We start from the raw sequence: 20,361 nt of genomic DNA, 5'->3' as shown, positions 1-20,361 counted from the left end.
CGGGGCCGGGGAACCGCGGCTCCAGCGGGACCCCGGCGGCTCCGCCCGGCGGCCGCGGGGCTCCGCGCGTTCCCTGGATGCTGCGCGCTCCCCCTGCGGAGGGAGAGAGGGAGGGAAGAAGGGAGGAGAGAAGCAAGGAGGAGGAGGGAAGGGGGGCGGGAAGGAGGCCGGGGCTGCCGGCGGGAGGCGGGGGAGGGCGGCCGGGGCCGGGGCCGCCAGGCCGGGGCGGCTGCAGCGGGACGAGGCGCGGCGCGGGCGGGCGGGCGAGGCCCGGCAGCAGCGGCGGCCCCGCTCCGCCCCGCGGCTCTCCCCGCCCGGCCGCCCGCAGCCCTGCCCGGGTCCGCCCGCCTGCCCAGCACCCCCGAGCACCGCTCCTGGGCAGTGCCGGCGCCGCCTCGCAGGGGGAAACAGAGGCAGCGAGGCAAGAGGAGGGCGGCGAACAGCTCTGGGTTACTGAAACCAGTAGCGGAGCTGCCAGGACAAACGGAGCTTTAGCCAAAAATAGCTCCTTAAGGGTTAGGCTTTTTTTTTTTTTTTGCCTTTTTTTTTTTTTTTTTTTTGCCTTTTTTTTTTTTTGCCTTTTTTTTTTTTTTTTTCCTTTCTTGTAGTCGAGCGGCCGGAGAAGTGCCCCCAGCGCAGCGCACAGCCGACCTGCCGGCCCGAGGGCAGCGGAGCAGCCGGGGCAGGATGTACCAGGGACACATGCAGGTAAGCGGCCGCCGCGGCGCACGGGGAGCTCGGAGCGGGCTCCGCCGAAACGCGGCTCCGGGAAGTTTCGGTGGGTTGAGCGGAGGGGAGATGCCACCCTGGCACTGTGCAACAAGTGACCTGGCGCGGTGTGACCGTGGCACTCCTGCTCAGGGCCGAAGGGAGCGGCGTGCCTGGGGCTGGCGCTGCTCAGCGGGGGAGGATGGCAAAGGGGTTCTGTCAACTTTGTAACTAGGTGAAGTTCTCTGTGTATTTTTCCATGTGTGATGCCTGCTTGTTCAAACAGATTCAAGGGAGTATTCCAGGGCAAACATTGCTACGGCATGCTTTAAGTGACACATGTCTCCTGCCATCCTCTTGATGCATCTCTTCCTGTATGTCAAGTGAAGGGCAAACAATAAGGGAAAAGACAGAGCACTTGCTTTGCAAAATCTGCAAAGGTTTCACACCACACTCAAACTGTCGATTTGCTCAGTGTGTTGTGTTTAAAGGTGATGGATTTCTCTTCCTCCCTCCCGACACGGGATGAGGATTAATTTTGCTAAGCCGCGGAATGACTTTGTAGAATGAAATTGAACACATGGTGAAGAGACTTCAAGATTTGAGGCAGAAATCTTGTCTCATGATCCTACTGATCTACGTTGCCTTGGCAGAATACACCCCTCCCTGACAAAAACATTCCACTGCCTTGGACCTGATGGCTTTAACCTTGACTCCTGCTCTCCTTCACATGGCTCTTCCTTGGAAAGCCAAGTCTGTTTTGAAGGAGGAAGTGTCAAAGTGGAGTAAAGGTTTAAATTGATCTCTCAGATTCACTCCTTTGCTTTGACCCAATCTGGCTTGGTGTTCGCTGCCAGGAACGATCAAATGCTTTTATCATGCACAGTGGCACCAGCCTTGCCTGTGGTGTTATCACCGAGGCTGTTCGGAGAGGAGCTGCAGCCTTAGGAGGTGCAGGCTGACCACTGGTGCTTGGTTTGCACCGCGTTTAAACCCCGACTGAGCGCTCATGGGGGACAGCAGGCAGTGTCAGAGCCCGGCTTGTGCGCGATACAGATGAGTTAAGAGAGGACTCTGATTCAGCACTGCCTTCCAGAGCTGAATGACACCGGTTACTCTTTCATATTTGTGTTATCTGGTCGCAGCAGCGATAAATAATGTGACATAATAGTGCTTGTAATAGGAGAGCAAACAGGTTTTAACAGGAGATGGAATCAATGGAGGGAGTATGCGTGTTACGTTTATTTCTGATAATAAGGTTAAGACACAAAACCAATCCTATAAATAATGCTGCTGAATGGGACATTGCCAAATAGGTATTTACATCCTTAAGAAAGCAGAAGTTCTTTGCTGTGAGTGACATTTTGCAAGACTTCAACAGATGTACAGCACTTTATAAAAGGGAATCTAATGGAACCTTGAGGTGTAAATTTTCTGAGTCATTCAAATATTGAAGTCAAACTTGCAATAGGAAATAAGGTCAAAACATGCAAATATGTTGTGACTGGTGTACTTTAATTTTTTCTTTCCAAATACTTTTATTTTTCTAGCTCAAATATAAATAAATTATAACCAAATTCTCTTAAAAGGCATGCTGAAGTAAAAATGCTATTCCTGTTGAGTACACTTATCATGTTTAAAAACAAAAGCCCGCCTCAGTTCATCATCCAAACTTTTGAATGTATTTTTGTCCTAACAGGAAGCATTAATGAGCTTCAGATAACATCTACAAAGCCTAAAGCCTTAGGAGAGATTTTCATGTTTAGTATATCCTTAATTAGAGCCTTTAAGTGAGTCAGGCAAAGACAATAAAAAGCTAATTTCTTTGCAATTAGATGATCTACTGTAATGTTGATTAAACCATGTTGGAACATAAGCTAAGTTACCATATAAATACATGTAAAAAAAAAAATGTCAGCACATTTTAAGCATTATAGGTCCTTTCTTACTATCCAAGACTTCTAAGACTTTTACTAATTTAGGAAAAACTATTCCATAAACCCATCCCAATTTGGGTGGATCAAGTCAGACACATAAGTCAGCACCCTGGACTCCTAAGCAAAAATGATCTGATTTTTAAAGCACTGAGCCCTTAATAGAACTTACACTTCTTGAGGAGAAGGTGGGGTGTTTAGCTGGGTAAAGTACACTGGGTACATCCAAATGCAAAATGGTGGGCCAGTGTATAATGCCTGATCCTACATGCCTTAGAGCAATAGCTCTTCTGAAGTTATCGGGGTCAAATGTAGGATCTGATTTAGAATTCCAGTAATCATTTCCATTTTTCCTACTGTTCTGTTCTCAGATATAAAAGTAAAATCTGCAGAATTAATTCCATAGTCCCCTTATTTTAAAAGATGCTTGCAGAGCCCATGTTTCACTAATAACCTGCTGTAACTCAGCTAATTCTTTGAATACTTCTAAAAGGGGAGACCCTTAACAACCATAACAAGGTAATAAGCATAATTACAGAGATTGGGATTTTACCTGTCTTGGAGAGGCACCAATCATTATCAGCTTCAGCAGGGAATTTCTGACTGAGCTCAGTAAATTGTGCAAAGGTAGATGAAATATACTTTGCATTTAAGCTCTGCTGAAGTCCACCACCGAAAGTACTTTACCACATCAGGCCATAATGTGTGTATCTCTTCTTAATTTTTTGTTTATAGTACAGATTAGGTTTGTTGGTTTGGTTTTTTTTTCCCCCAAAAGCCAGAAAATAACTTTGTTTTTTTCAAAGACCTAGGTTTACATTTTCTTCTTACTGGTTTCTAAGTGAAGCCTAACAATACAGAAATACTTGAGAGGTCCTAAAATAAATTCCAAAGGCAGTTTAAAACACCTAAGAGGAAGATATGTCCTGCCTTCACATTTCCAGGTGCCTTTTTGTAGGATTTGCTTTTGCCATCACCTGTGTACCACATGCTTTCAGTTAAAACACCAGGAGAGAGGTGAAGTGGCCTTCCACAGAGCCAGCACCTCGAGCAGCACTAGGATGCAGAGAAGTGCAGTGCCAAGGGAGCTCTTTCAAAGCTGTTTCACCATCCTCATGAGCTTAAGCCTTTGATTTTTCCGTGTTTGCCGACCGGTTGGGTTTGAGCAGTGACCGCAGGGACTGCCAGGGGTCCTGAGGCACCAGCTGCCCCTCCTGAGCCCCGGGGCTGAGGGCTTCTGCATGAGACAGAGAACTTCAGATGAGATGCACGGGTTTTTTGTCCACAAATGTACAGCCTCAGTTATGTAAGGAGTCCTGTTTAATTCAGTAGATGTAGGCTCTGACAGGATGGAACCTGATGGATACGGGAGCACACCCTGGGATTCACAGATAAGGCAGAAGAGCCAAGTCTAAATGCTAAACTGTACAGGTGAAAGAGAGTATTTGTCTCTTAGGATAATGTGTGCAATCCAATTCCATCTTCAACAGAACAGTAGCAAACCAGATGGAAGAAGAACATGAGCTGAGTTCAACCCCCAATCACTGCTCTCAAATTGCTGTAATTTTCACAACTGACTATAAAATGTTTTAAAGTTTCTACAGTATATTATAGACCTGGTGCCAGTCCTCCTGTTGACTTCAATGAAAGTACTATAAATGAACAGGGGGCAAATTTCAGTCACATAACAGTATTTGCACAGCATTTGGCTTCCTATGAAATTCAAAATAAATGCTTTCAAAACTGTTTGCCCTGATGCTGTATTTAGTCAGCCTTCCTCGGCACAAATGCTTGAACAGAAGAAGTGCTTTGCCAAATGTTGGCATGGGATTATATATATGGCAGTGTTATGTTTTGAGATGGCTTAATTTAGACAAAGTAGAAATCTTGACCACAGGAGTATCAGAACTCCTCTGGCACTTTTTTTGCAGGAGCAGGCTTGTTAGTCACAATGCCTTGGCCAAGTTCCAGATCTGATAGTTTGTCTCCTAAACTTTTAATTGCAAAGGCAATCAGCTTCATGCTCTTAATTCTTGTGTTGTGATATTTAACACTGTGCCATTGGCATTTCCTATGTACATGAAATGATCCATATTAATCATCCACATTTCATTATGATTTCAGTTGTCAAACACACATCTATATGTTCATAGAGGGTCTACAAAAAATTAAGTATATGTACATGAAAATTCTTGCAAGTTGGAACCTCAGGGGCTTCACATGTTTTAGTGGGCGTGAAAAGTACTGCTAAATATTTTATTAAAGGCATTTTTGCACTGATTTCTCAACATTTAAGACACAGCTAACTCACTGAGGAAAGGAAGCAGAACAATCTCAATATTAACTGCAGATGCAAATCCCATTTTGCTTTACTTGGAAACGTATTAAAAATAATGTAACAGTGTTGGTGACACTACTACCTAAAATAAATAAACCTCAAGCTATTAAACAGTTATGAATAAAAAAAAAAAGTCATGTGCATTTTTACATTAATGAAATGGCCCACAAAGAATATGCACAACATAAAATTCAATTCAATGCTAAGTTGAATCTCTGCTCTGCTGTTAATACCAACATAAACTTAATAACTTCAAGCTACAAAATTTTAAAAATCTGGGCACATGGCTGTGATCCCAACTGATCTCTAGTGGTTTCTCTGAATCATAACTCCTATCCTAGGTAAAATTACATGGCGATAAACTGATAATATTTTATTATTACAACTCTTTTCTAAATGTACTCACAACGCTAGGGCAGTCTTTATGGTGGCACGTTTTCCATTTTGCCTTGATATTTTCCAGTATTTCAGTAGCAGCTCTACCAAGTTTTGAACAGCAGATTATGAACTGCTTGTAAATTGAAAAAAGGTAAAACTAATGAGCTCACTTTCATAGAATGAAGTTCATTCGAAGAAAGTAGATGATAAATTGCATTTGGCAAAGGCACACACAGAAGCTGTAAAAATTGTGAGCATTTGCAGTGCTGGTAAAGAGAAGCGTTCCTTGAAGCTGTTGAGCAGTTTTACAAGAGCCTAGTAGAAAATCTTGAAAAGGCTCAGAAATTCTTGGCTCATGCTGTGTTTTACTGGATGCAAATTAGAGAGAATTTTTACTAACTAAGGATCCACCCCTCTATTCTGGAATTAAATTCATTCAAAAAATAGAAAAACAACAGCCCCTAGTGTGGTCCCTGTCATACATTAATATAAATGTTAGTCTAAACCCAGTATATAACTTTCACCAAAGAGGCACTGTTTACTCAAGAACCATGCTATACTTTATTTTTTTAATCTACCAATATTGTCACAATTTACTATGCAAAGGAGGAGGATAAAACGTTGGAATAAAATCCACCAGCTGTATCAGGATGAATTGTTCAAATAGAACAGCAGGCATGAAAGGATGGAAAAAATAATTCATACAGAAATTTAGACTTTAGGAAATGCAGTCTCATAGCTCAGCAATAGATTATTTTGTAATTTATAATAATCTTGTTTCTAAGCAAACTTTAAAGAAAGGGCGTTAATGTACAAACCAGGTCCATTTAAAATCCTCTATCCAGCATAATTTGCTACTCTTTTTGCAAATGTTGAAAATGAAAAAGGTAAAAGCATTGAAATAGTACTTAGAATTAATCTACCCAGCACACGAAGTACATACTAGTTGTTTGTGTCACAGAATCTAATTTTGCACAGTCTGTTTCAGAAATAGGTGATGCAAAACTGAGAAACACTTGTCTTCCAAATCAGAGTCATGGCATGTAAACTAGGAGGTGACTTTCTGTATCTATGGATTTTCATCATTGTCATTGTATATTTCAAATAAAATGCATAAGGATCATAAAGACCAAATTCAGCAAATTTTTCTGCCAGGTTAGAATTACCATAAACAGTCTAACATCTCATTGCTCTGCTCTCAAGCTTTTGAAGTTCTGAGTCATTGGTACATTAGTTTTACTTCCAGTGGTTTATTTGCATATAAATAAAGTAAATTCTAAAATATCAAGTAAGTGAAACTCATTATATGCAATGGAAAAAAAAAATCCATGTCTCATCAGTTTACCCATGCCCAGAAATACAAATCACAACCCAAAGTTTAATGTTAGCCCTTGAGTGTGATTTTCCCAAAGTTTGCACAATTAATCATGTATCAGCATTACTGCAGTTCCTCTCAAGAAAACATTTTGTGCCAAACTTCTGTAGGTTTTCATAGTAGATGTAAGCATTGAGTTTTCTTCCTCTACTTCTCCATTGCCTATCATGACACTCAGATTTGCCACTGCTGCTCCTCTCACTGTCCTGCTCGCTGATTTTCTCCTCCTTGCTGGAGTTTGAAGGCTTTCATGAAATGTTTTGCCTCCTGCCACGTTTGTGCTGTTTTCCCTCCTGCTGCCCACCCATGGCTGCTGCCTGGAGCAGGGGCTGAGTCCCCTCTCAGCACCTCTTGGGCACAAAACAAAACAAAAACAAAAGTGTTCCACAGCAAAGTTCTACTCACTGAGTAGTAGTTCACTCACATGAGTAGAGGGAGGTGAACTGATGGTGGGAAATTTCTCACCAGCAGAGCTCCCTCTTCACAAACCGTGTGAGGATTAGGAAGCAATAGGGGACTGCCACGAGAAGGGAAGTAGCCAGCTTTAAAAAAAACCACCTGAATTTTATCTACAGTGTTTGCAGGGTACCCATAAACTCACTTTTCTCACACGCTTCTCTATTTTTGCAATCCCTACGGGAAAAGAGCCACAGTAAATAAAGCGTTTGTGAGTTTTTCTGTAAAACGTGGAACACTGCTGCTTCATGTTCTGTCTTAGAGAAGTCTGCTGTCTTCTGGTAACATGTTCATTTCATACCATTTCCTTTTTACACCTCTTACCCAAATGTGGATGTTGAATACAAGTTACCAACACTTTTGGACGGCATTTTTCAATAAAATATGCATTTAGAACAAAATAGCGTCTATGCATTTAGAACAACACCAAAAGCATGTGTGATAAGGAAAGTGCAGTGCAATGAATTGAGACAAATTACCTTTCTTGATTACATTATGACTTTGTTTGCTGTTATGAGATACATAAAAGAAATTCAGATGCTCGTGTCCACTGACATTTAAAAATGAAACCTTGAGAATTATTTTGACATGCATTTACTATCAATCATTTGGCTTTATAGACTTTAAGAGTTTTCAAAAGCTGAGGAAACAAACTTTAAAATTTGCTTCATCAATATTAGCGCCAGCTGTATCTTAACTTTTATATCAGTGAACCAATTTGAAATTACACTGTTGCAAAAACCAGAGTAATTTGCTTCCAACCCTTTTTCATGTTAATTTCTGTCTTCCCAATGTCACCAGTTGGGTTCCAGTGTCAATTGGTAAATACAGCATTTCCTGGATAGGGGCAGGAAAGCTGTCACAAACTGTATTTTCAAATTCAGCATTTTCTGACTAGTAGGCATATCAATAAAAGACCCAGGAACTCTTATTCACTGTTAATTAAAAATCAGTTAAATAGGGGAAATACTTGCCCATTTAAGCCTAGCCTGAAATACAGAAATATGATTCTCAATAAGTAATGCTAAATATTAGAGTTTAACTTCACAGAATTTCCTGTGGTCAATTTTGCTAATCTTGATGTAGGAATAAACAAAGACTATAATAAATAGAAGTTTTTTGAGTATTTCTGAGTATTATGTAAAACTAAAAGTAAATATCGCATTTTGATATGTTAGTAATCTGTCAGAGCCTCTTAAAATCTGAAAAAAATATTTAAAACAGAAGAACAGATTCATATTATTTATGCTAGATAGGAGAAGACCTTAGTCCTCAATATGGCCTTGGACACCATTGTCATAGGAGTAGTGACAGAAATGTGACAGAAATGATTAATAAAATAAAAAATACAGCTTGACATGTGTCTCATCAAAGTGACAGGTTATTCCTGCTGTCATTCATGGAAATTTAACAAGGAATGAAATTTTCCTGTTGCAGGCTTCAGATGTTGATGACATCTTTCATCTTTTGCTATTTGTTGTCTAACATCCTTTTAAGAACCAGGACAATTTTAAGAAGGCTTTGAAATAGGAACACAAGAAAGAATGTTCGATAAAAGGAAGGGGGAAATTATGACGTACAACAGAGAAAACAGTGCAAAAGTATGGAAACTAGGAAGTGAGTGAGTGCTGGTTTTGTTCTAAACAGTTGATATTACCACTTTACCTAATCCAGGTAATGTACACAACGTGGCAAGTTATACACAGCTGGAAGAGATGCATAGGATTGCCTGAACCTGTGCAAACAAAAGAAATCGTAATTATTAGAAGACAGGTAGATGCTACATGGAAATAGTGAAGGAACAATAATCCATGTAGCACTCAAAAAAAGGATTACATGCTGTTCAGGAAAGGCAGAAAAACAAAGGTGTTGGTTATATTAAGAACCTGGACCTAAAGAAAATGAGCAAAAATGTTTTAAGAAGCTTCACAACTAATATTTTCAACTGTTAAATTGTTGAGGTTGTGCCTTAACACAGAGTATGGAGAGCAGACAGAGGATGACGATAGTTCCTCATAGGCAGAAGGAAAAAGTACAAGTTGCCTAAAGTAAAGCTTATTTAGATCTTAGAAATATATTAAAGCATATTAAAACAATCATTGGAAGTTTTTTTGTAATCTCATGAAAAAGGGAGAGAAGTAAAACATACTCAAAGTGGCATCTGTGTTATGGATAAACTAAATTATGATGCAAAACCAAAATGTTTAAGAGGATATGAATTCTTCAGCTATTACAAATGTGCTATATTAACTTGAAGACTTGGTAGAAAATATGTTATAGTATAGTTACAAATGTGAACAGAACAACAGAAAATAAGATTTAAGATAAGGTGAGAAAAATGGTAAGACAGCTTACAGCCCAGATACCCATATGGCTATCTGTAATCTTCAAAGTTTTAGGGAACAGATTTCAAGGAAAACTAAACAAACCTAGACAAAGAAATAAAGAAAAAATGTTATTTGAATTTATCAGGAAAACATAATGTCAGACTAACCCAACAGCATTTTCTGTTCATAACTGGGGGTTTAGGCAAGGGAAGTATAACTGGAGTGATCTATATGATCTTTGGTAAGCATTTGTTATGGCGTTGCAAAAGAAATTATTGAAGTTGGAGAAAGTAAAGAATAGCAGTAAATCTGTTAAGAAGGCAGGAAACTCATTCATGGGGAAATGAAAAATAGAGCACTAAAGGAAGGACTGTCAGACTGAGGAAAGTTAAGTTTGTGGATCACTGTTGGAAGTGGTTGTTTCTGATGTTTCATCCATAAACATACAAGAAGCAGGAAGATGCTGACTGCATTTGTTGATTACTCAGTCCTGGAAAACATTGTGAATACTGGGAAACATTCAGTACTGCTGAGCTCCAGTCACCAGACACAGGGACCTGTCTGTACTTCAGCAATAAAAATACAATTTCATTTAACACTACAGTATAGTGCTGATCATCAATAACAGAAAACCTACCCTAAGCCATAGACTATCATTTAGAAATTACTGAGAAGAATGACTTGCACATACATAATGACTGTAAGTTGTCGATAAAATACATCCATAAAAAAGACAGGTGCAGATCTAGTTTTAGAAGAGTTTTTTCCAGAATAGTCAGGAAAATATCAGTGCCAGTTGACAATGCCAGTAGCAAATTTCCAGTTGAGAATCTTGTAGAGAAGAGAGGCATGGAAATGGGTCCAAAGAAGGATGATCAAGGAGAAGGGAAAGTCTATCTTGCAAGAAGAGACCAAAAGATTTTGGCTTATTTCATTGAGCAGAATGACAGCTCAGCAGGACCATAATCACAGCATGTAAATGCATCAGAGAGATAAACACCAGATATGGAAAAAAACTAAATTAGCTAAGAACAAAACTGGCATGGAAACAAATGGATATTAACCAGCTGTGAATAAATTTAGGTTGGGAATTAGAAGAAAGTTTCTGATCATCAGAGCAATCAAGACTTCCAGTAGCCTTCCAACTGGAATAGTGGAAGCAAAAAACTAATTACTTTTAAGATTAAATACAGTCAGTTTCTGAGAGATTTGGTATGACATGCTGCCTATGAGACCAGAAGATTGAACCTGCAAGGAAGGAACAGCACCTTCCTTGTCTTAACAGAATCAGAATGGTTCAGGTGGATCACCTGGTTCAGGTGGACCACAGTGGATCACCTGGTCCTACTGCCCAGCTCCAGCAGGGATGTCTAGAGCACGTGGTACAGGATTGTGTGCAGATGGTTCTGGGGTGTCTTCAGTGAGAGAGGATCCACCGCCTCTCTGGGCAATCTGTTCAAATGCAGTCACTGCAAGGAAATTCCTTTCTCATGTTCAGGTGGAACTTCCTGTGCATCCATTTCTGCTCATTGCCTTGTGTCCTGTTTGGCACCATCAAGAAGAGCCTGGCCCATCCTCTTTACCCCCTCCCTTTAGGTATTTATACAAATGAGTGAGGTCCCCTCTCCATTGCCCCTCTGAAGTCCTTTTCAGAAGTCTTTCAGAACTTGCATTCTGAAATTTCTGTGACTTCAGCAGAAACACACCCTGAGTCTGGTTCAGAAAGACCAAAATGCTCAACGACAAGAAGTCAAAAGTCTTCCTGTTATAGCTGTGGAGGGCTTGACTGTCTTCACAGCTTGAGTAACCTCCTGCTAAAAGACCCACACAGGCAGTGACAAATTTATACCACTTTGCCAAGTCCAAAACATTATTTTGAGTAGAGCTGAGCTCTGAAGTTTGAATATTCTCTCTGCCAGCTTTCTTATCAAGTCTCCCACTCTGCTGAACTCATGTTTTTACTTCATTTAAAACCTTTACAATCAGAGGAAATTTATTTCCCCCATACAGCTAAACTCAATGGCTCACGTTAGAGACATTGAAGCCTTTCACCATCTCATATTCATGTGGGCACCAAGGGCTGGAAATCACCAGCTGTGTCAACATTGTGTAACAGGAAGCTTAAATGTATTTCAATAATAACCAAATTTTGTGTGCATGAGGATATAAACTAGAACCCATCAGAACTAGCAGGGATATTTTCCCTGACGTTGGCTGAGTCAGGACTAAGCTCTTTTTCCATGCTACCACCAGCTCACTTTTCTCTCCTGAGCTCCAGAAACAAATGTATTGGTTATTATTTAGAGCATGTAGTCTTAAATAAGAGAACTCTGTTTTCTGTCTTGCAGTTCTAGTCTAGGACTAGGAAAAACTGCTGAACTCACTTTGCACAGTTCTTTTGGAAGGGATCACAAAGCCGCATCTCAGAGTCAGTGCTCCATCCCTGTACTGAGTCAGAATATTATTTCTGGATTGATTCAGGCTCATAAAAGTATCTCAGGATCTGATTTCTGGAGTTCCTGTCCCATCTCATAGCTGTGATTTGCATCCCACAATGTATCAGGGAGACAGATGTCCCTGAACACTCCATCACGATCTGATAATATCATTGCAGCCGTGCAGCTCTTGGTCATTATCAGTTCTGTGCTGTAGTGTACTGAGCATCACTCTGCTACTCAGAATTTCAAGACTCACACCAGCAAAAGAGTTTCCAAATAGGGGAAATCACTGGATATTGGCTAGACAAAGATATGCAAAAGCATATCACTAAATTTACTAAGTAGAGGAATAAGTATTTTTTCCTGCCATTACACAAAAGAAAGAATGTTTGTTTCCAACGTGTTTTGCAGTTGTCAAAGAGAAAGCAAATTTCACTGCCTTTTTCTCAAGTAGTCACTGACAAATACCAGAAATAAAAATTTGAATAAAACTCCAAATAATTAACTCAGACTCATTAGTCATCACAGAAAAACTGTATATTCAGGTTATTGCATATAGATTCTGTGTATTTGCTAAACACCAAGCAAGGCAATTTTACATAAATTTACAAGCAAGTATTTGCTCTTCCTTCATGCACACAAACATGCTTGAGATCCATCCTGTGTGCCATTTGCAGAATTAGAGAGTAGATGTTACTGATGTGGCCAACCAGACATGATAGACACAGGCTAGAGAGACCACAAATATCAAACCTGAATTTAGCAAATGGCTGAAACCTATGCACAAAGTGTTCCCATACCTGCAAATACAAAACACAGGACTAATAAGGCTTTTAGTGACTTTTATACTGCTCTGTTCACAAGGAAATAGAATTCTTGGCTTACATTAATACACAATAAACTACCAACTTTTTTTTTCAACTATGGTGTCTGCATGGTGCTTTCAGTATATCACTACCAACAGTCTGTCTTTAATTTCTGGTATTTCTTGATAAAGCAACAGTTCTAAAAATTAAAATCCCACCTAGCATTTCAGACAAGATGATAGTTCTATCAACTGCACATTCTTTTGGACAGCAGTCTGCAAGGAGTACAGTAGGAACATTTACATTCATCTATAGGTAAAAACTTACATAACACATTCTAGTTTATGTTTTATTTTGAAACCATAAAGATGATGTCTGTCTGTCATTCCCACTTACCTGACAATTAAATACACATGTATCAAAGAACTGCAAATACTTTACAGAATACTCTAAGTTTACTAGTCAAAGACAATTTTAAATTTTTCTTTTTTTTTTTTTACTCTTTATAGCTGACACTTCTTGAAAAGGAGCAGAATCACTGCTTAAGAGTTCAACTGCAGTAGTGATTTTTTTGTTGTCAAATCATTTTCATAAAGGAAAAATATATTACAGACATAACATTTAATTCTACCCTGATGTATGTTTACAGATTCTCACTAAGAGGAGAAGCAATTTTTTAGTGTATCTGGTAACCATTTGTTTCTCTGCAGCTTTAGTTTTGTGCAGTCCCTAGAATTTGTGTTTATTGACAGCAAAATAATTTCTGAAATATGAGATACATGGTTTCTAGAGGCAATCCACTGCAGATTTCTCTCCTGTGTCACTTTCTTATTAATACTTAGTACTGGCAGAGAACCATGGCAGCATGTATGTTAAAAGATACCACCCAGTTATGGAGTGCGCTTTGGTTTTTAATTACTGGGACACTGTTTTATTCTTATAAAAATGAAAATCTTCTTAAAATTACTTTTATGTTTGAATCCAAACTTTTTGCCAGATTTTACTCAGAAACTGGAGTGTAACTGCATGGTAGAGGATTCAGTTCCCTCTGTATAACTGAGTTAGTAGGGGAGTTGGTAAATACATACCAATAGTGCAATCCAAATTCAAGAGGGTTCTCTTTAAAACATGGAAACCTGGCCAAGTAAAAGTAGCTCTTCCTTCTGGGATATTGCTGATAGGACATGGACAAAACAATAATTCATGGGAGGGAAGAGAGGCAGATAAATATCACAATAACAGAGAACCCTGAACGGGTAAGGAAAACTGAAAACAGCAGAGGAGCTCTGGAGTGAATTCCAGCCAAGAGCGTCCTGCCCAGGAACAGCACGGTGCTGGAAAGGGAGGCAGGATGGCACAGCTGAACCCCGACCACAGGGGCTGAGGAGGAGGAGGAGGAAAATCCCATTCTGAGCCAGGCTCAGCAGCTTACCGAGGAGTCAGAGTTTTAGGAGTGGAGCTGCTTGAACATGTGTTTTAGCAGATAGCACAGCCCCGGCCTGTGATTTTATCCATTGGTTCTATGAAACTACAACAAATGATTTTGCACCACTGTGTCCCAGTCTAATCCCATCTATGTCTGCCTAATCAACTGTAATGCAGTTCATTCAATGCTTTATCTCATTACTGTTGTATACTCCAAATCTATAACAAAAGAAATAGAGTCAGTGGAGAGGACTGTGAGGCCACTCTTGATTTCCACAGATCAGTTTGCTGCACTGGGCCACACCAGCAGAGTCTTCAGGATCAAGCTGACCTTGCTGGATTTGCTGTTGCTTACAATGAAAGATTGTTCTGGTTTCTCTGTTTTTCGTATATAATGCAGAAAAAATTGCAATGTATTGCCCCTAGCATTTTTCCTAAAATAAGGTAATTTGGTTTCAGGGTGGCTTTCTAAGTCTAATAACACGTAATATGATAATTATAAGAGGACAAGTAACAGACTGGTATTGATATATTGTAAATAAACAACTGCTGTACTGATTTAGATATTCAAAGTGGCTTTTCAAAACAGAGTTCTGAAAAGATACGAAGCAGAAGAGTTCATGCAAAGCAGTAGAACCAGTTTGAATAGCTCTAAGAAAAAGGCCATAAAAGGGAGGACTGTCAGAAACAACAGAGCACACTACTTGGAGCATGGAAGAATTTTAGCATGGTAATTAGCATGATACACATATCAACTGGAAACTTTGAAGAACATAGTGAGATAACCTTCTCAAAGACTGACCTGATGAAAGTGTTGAAGGCCTCAGAAAGAGGGATTTTCTAGAGAATTAAGGTCATAACTACATTCAGAGGAAACACCTTAGTGGACACTGGAATTTAAGACAAATTCCTTTATATTACTTGGGACACATCCTTGCCCATGTGATTTTCAGTTTATTACAGTGTCAAAAAGCAGCTGTGAGAGGGGCCAGGCAGTTGACACACATGGCCCCAGGTGCTGGAGCACTTCTATGGGAGAAGGAATATGCCAAAGGCATCCTGAATATCCCTGTGGTCACCAGCTGCTTCAACAGCTGGTATAAATCTCAGCCTGCCCCATGGGCAGAGGATGTGTGCATTCACTTCACCCTCTTTTCTCAAGCTGTGGTAGGAATGACAGTTTCAACAAAACCTGCTGTTAAAGACCACAGTTTTTGCTTTAAGTTGTTCTCAGATCTGAACACAGTTCTTTGTCATTAGATTGTGTGAGCTGTAGGCTACTGCTTGTAGAATCCCAGACCAGCTCTCCAGGGAGCATCAACAATCTCTCAAAAAAGGTAATAAGGAAAGATGTGATACTTGGACCTCAATTCTCTAGGGATTCTTGTTTAGGAGGAGAAAGGAGTCCCAAGTTCCTTCTTCCTCTTTAGGCTGCACTGCCTTTAGAGCTATTACTACTAATGATACCAAAAATTAACTGTAGTGGATCTTAGAAATGGAAAATAGAATCAAATCAAATAGATCTTGAGTGGAATAGATCACTGCAAGCTGCTGAGCTATACCCCCACCCTGACATCTGCACGGTCCCTTTTAGTTCAAGGGATGATACAGATGTAATTAGAAGAGAACCTGATGGAAGATGTTAAAAATAAAAGCTAAATAAAATAATGTAATGGATTAATATTGAGAAACTATTTACAAATAAAGGAATTTTTTCACAAAATGCTGAAATAAACCATTAAATCCAATCATTTTAAGAGAAATCTAAATTGCTTTTTTAGGAAAAAGAGAATGAACAGAGGGCACTGCTGCTGGCTAGGTGTTTGTTAATTTTTCATGTGAATTTATTGCATATGTAAGTGATTGAATTAGTAGCACTGACAGGAACCCAGGCACGGTAAAAGCTTCCTGCTACTGACACAGCAGTGCTCAAGCTGTGCACTCCTGACCATTAGCAGTCCTGCTGTGGGAGCCCTGAGCCTGGCTCTCAGCTCAGGCTGCAGAGCTCACTGGAACGGGACCGAGCGCGGCGCCCTCCGGAACCAGGGCTAGGATGAGACCACTCCACTTTTTTAGATTAATGACCTCATTTGGACTCTGATGCCAGGCCCCAGGGAAGAAAGTCCAGTGCAAGCTAATATGCTACCAAAATACTGCAAGGTAAGTTTCGGGGGGAAAAAAATTGTTAAGAGGATTTTGTATTTTGCGGTAAAGAGACTAAATGCAAAAGGGAGTCAGAAACGGGCAGCTTGCAGGACAGACTGTAAGGTGCAGGAATCAGAATGTTTTCTCACCTTTGAAAAAAGAGGGTAATTTCCAAACACTCAGAGGCTGAGCAGCGAGATCTGGATCTTCTGTCACCATGCAGTAGATTGCTTCAGAACAGCGAGGCTTTGAGAGCAAACTAGGGGAATATAAATTGCACATATAATAATTTAAGCATGCCAGTGTGTTGCCAAATATTACCATCTAAAAGGAATATAAGTATCATGGCTGCTGTGAAGTCCTTAGGGAGGCTCATAACCTTTTGGGAACCCTTTCCTCCTCCCCTGCAATGTATTAACCTTTTGACCACGTTGGTGCTTAGATGCACATAACGAAATGGTACCTGCAGACAGATACAGCTGGGGAGCAGTAGGAACAAAGCATCAGGGATGCAGGATGTTGTCTGAATTCTTTATCAAAATCTCATAGCCAAGAATAGATACAGAACCTAAAAAAAAAAAAAAAAGGTATTTCTGATGTATTATGAATGTGCAGATGAGAAGCGATGGAAAAACATTTCATGGCTGTCTTACAAACTATATTCCTGTAGCGTCAGATTGTGACAAGTTAAAGGAATGAAAATGAGATTTTGTACAAGTAGCACTGCTAGATTTAATGGTGCTGCTAATGGAGTAAGATTTTTCTTGGAGTAAGCATGCCATAAACCAGCCCTCAGCCACCACTTCCTGTTTACTTGTGGTTTATTCTCTAGAGCAAACCTAAGTTTCTCTCACTGCAAATTTCTGCATGTTACAAAAAAAAAAAAAAAATCTTGCTTAGTATTTTCCTTTTCATCCCATTCATTCTCATGCAGGGTTTTCTTTTCTAGTGAATCATTTGACATGTATAAGAATGAATGAATTAACTGTTCTTGGATTAGAGTGGTAGTCTGCTCTACTCTGCTGAGAGGTAGAGCTTCACTTAACATATTCTTTTTCAGTAGGTCTAGACAGCCTCTTCTAAAATTCCATTTAGATATCATTTGTAATTAATTTGAACAATCCTAGTCACTTAGTAAAGTTGCTTCAATACTTTCATTTTTATTGAAAGTTATTTTGTTGCTGCAAGCAAGGTATTGTATGATTTTCCATATGGCTGGTCCCAAAGGAGAAAATACAAAAGAGTTCCAAATTAAATTCTAATCCAATTTAACAACAGCTGTAAGGGAAATGAAGACATATTAGCTACTCTAGAACCTCAGAGTCCTGGAAAGATGAAAAATGAAGCTGATCATCCCAAAATTTTTACTAGTTTAAGTTTTCACCTATATACAAATGTATAGTGGGCAGCTGGAGACAAAACCAGGCAGAAGGTCCCATTGAAGTACAACATTGTACTGATTAAAAGACTATAAACATATACTGAGGTGCACAGCTAATAGCAAAACTAGCAAATGTTTTTGACATTTGGACCACACTTGAAGTTACAAAAAATAAATTGTGTTCCAACACCTTGACAGATTTTGAGGCTGGGAGGATCCATTTATTGCCCTGGCATATGAACTGTAACATAATATAGGCTGATGGACTTCACACACTTGACACAACTGATCTTCAACATCATCATTTGAATGGGAACAGCACATACTCTGGAAAAGCATTTATTTTAAGCTTAAAGATTTAAGTCATAGGGAATCCACTATCACTTGCTCAAGATACTCCTGCACTGATTCTCCAGACTCTTCAAAGTATTCTTAGCATCAACAAAATACTTGTCTCGTACACACACAAAATATATTAGAAACCTTGGAGTAATATAATAAAGCAGATAATATTTTTAGAATTCTCAGGTAAGCTGTGTTGTAATGAAAAGGCTTGAAATTACATTTATAGCCATGAAGCGTGCAGCTGACTCAGGAGCTGTGTAAACAAGCACACAAAGAATCAGTCAGAAGTGCCTTCTTGTTCCCAACTCAGTTTTCCAGTTCACTTACAGTGGTCAAAAGTGGCAGTTGGAGGAGCTGGAGGAAAAACCCTCAAGGCATCAGCAGCCTCCTGCTGTACATGGCACAAAATGATCTTACAGTGTAAAAGTGTCCATTGCCTCTGGAGGAACCAGGATTTCACTTCTAGTCTTGTGGGAGGGAATTCTGATCAACTCTTAGAAAACAGCTGGGTCATGTAACAGGAGAGCTGCTCTGCAGAGAAAATGTAAAATCTATTCACATGTTTATCAGGAGTGTGTAACTCTATATTACAGTAGGCAAAATGTAGTCTTACCTCCTCTGATGATCCATCTATTTTAGCATTTTCTCAGAAAGTTCCTGCCAATGAAGGGTTTTACAGTCTCCAATTAACACAACAGGGAGTGACAGTCTCTAAGCCTGGAAACAATTCTCATTAACAGTGATGTGGACAAGGCTACAGATAAGAAACTCCTGTCTTATGCATGGAAAGGTAATAAGGTTATTCAACCAGTTGCAAAACATGGAAAAACCATTTTTACCCACACTAAGAATGGAAGAAAGAGACAAGGAAATTTGTACTTGTCAGTGAAAGAAATAGGTTAGCATGTGTCCTGATTTGGGAAGAAAAATAATCAATATTTAAAGACACTGAACAGACTACAGTTGGAGACAATCCTCTCTCCAGGAGAATGTTAGAAGCCAAGAAAAGACCAGAGGGAGGCTGAAAGGGGAAATTGCACTGTGCTGGTAAATCAAGGTAATAATAAACACAGGTCAGAATAGCTGAAGCATTGACTCCACCACCAAGTTATCATTTTCCTGTTCAGTGGAAATTACATAAAATATCACCCACCCGCCCCTGCTTTATTTATGATAACCAATCCAATACTCCCAGCACTAAAAACAATATTTCATGCTTTCCAGTTATATTCTCTGGATTCATTTCTATCCTGTTGACTCCATTAAGACACCAATTTCTTGGGTTAATTCCCTTCTCATTTCTTGGCATAAATAGTAGTAATTTCTGTGAAACTAATACCAAAATGCAGTGCACTGATTTGGAAATGTTTTGTGTACACATAAAACAGAAATAGAGTGACCTTGCCTGAAAAGTACATTACTAAATGCTTGAATATTTATCTGGACTAATCAGCTAAGAAATACTGAATTTCAGAAGCTTATATATTTCAGACAGTATGATATTTACTTCCTTTCACAGAAATTATTCAGTATCATTAATTCAAACCAAAATACATCTACCATATCTTTTTAATGCTGGGTTAGGATTTAAGGGATGTTTTTATTATATCTTCATGACAATATAAAGGCAAAAAAATCCTTTTCAGGGACTCCGTTTATGAAGCAAAGCCTACTTTTTTTTATTTAGAACAGATTCAGCAGACCTTGGTGCAATGAATCTCTGCCTGGATGTTGTCAGCCTGATTTAGCTAAATCTGTGCCTTACCTTGAATTTTTAACATTTTGGCCAATAACTTTTTTTTTTTTTTCTCTCAAGTACTTTTTTTTGTATTTATCCAGCAGCAAAAGTTGATACTTAATAATTCACTGAGAGGATTGTGTGCCTGCACCTTTCCCTTGCAGCTGTATTTACTCAAAACAAAGCTATTCAAATGAGCCTTAATCAAGACACATCATTCTGCTCACTGTGTGAGCAAATCCACCCGGATCCCCTCAGCTGGGAATGCCAGCAGTGAAGCCCCAGACAGGAATTCTGGCCAGTTCACTGACGGGGCAGACTGATCCATTGGGATGTGGCATTAATGCCACATTGAGCTGATTTAAGGTTCACCTGGGTCCCCTAAGGACTCAGCAGAAATGTTGTTCCTTCTGTGCCTGTTGAGCCTTTGTTGGAAGCTGATGGAGGAGCTCCTTAATGCTTGTCCCTTCGCTTTGGCAGCACAGCTCTTCCCAGAGTGTCCCACTGGGCACAGTGTGGGTCAATCTGTGTCCTGCCCTGTGACCAGCTCCAGCTGGGGTCACAGGA

At 39.7% G+C, this 20,361-nt stretch overlaps 1 protein-coding gene across 4 annotated transcripts in view; it reads left to right on the top strand.

Moving 5' to 3' along the window:
• Nucleotides 1-635: 635 nt before the first annotated feature.
• The window catches only part of PEX5L (peroxisomal biogenesis factor 5 like), a 105,034-nt gene continuing 85,308 nt past the window's right edge, over nucleotides 636-20,361 (top strand). For all 4 annotated transcript variants that reach the window (XM_053986497.1, XM_053986496.1, XM_053986495.1 and 1 more), the window contains exon 1: nucleotides 636-708. In XM_053986497.1, the coding sequence (XP_053842472.1) occupies nucleotides 688-708 (21 nt within the window). In that variant the 5' untranslated portion in view covers nucleotides 636-687. The remainder of the gene's footprint in view (nucleotides 709-20,361) is intronic.

This window comes from Vidua macroura, chromosome 10 (genome assembly GCF_024509145.1).
Source record: "Vidua macroura isolate BioBank_ID:100142 chromosome 10, ASM2450914v1, whole genome shotgun sequence".
NCBI lineage: Eukaryota > Metazoa > Chordata > Aves > Passeriformes > Viduidae > Vidua > Vidua macroura.
Note: the sequence above shows the minus strand (reverse complement) of the source record. Positions and strands in the feature narration are given on the sequence as shown.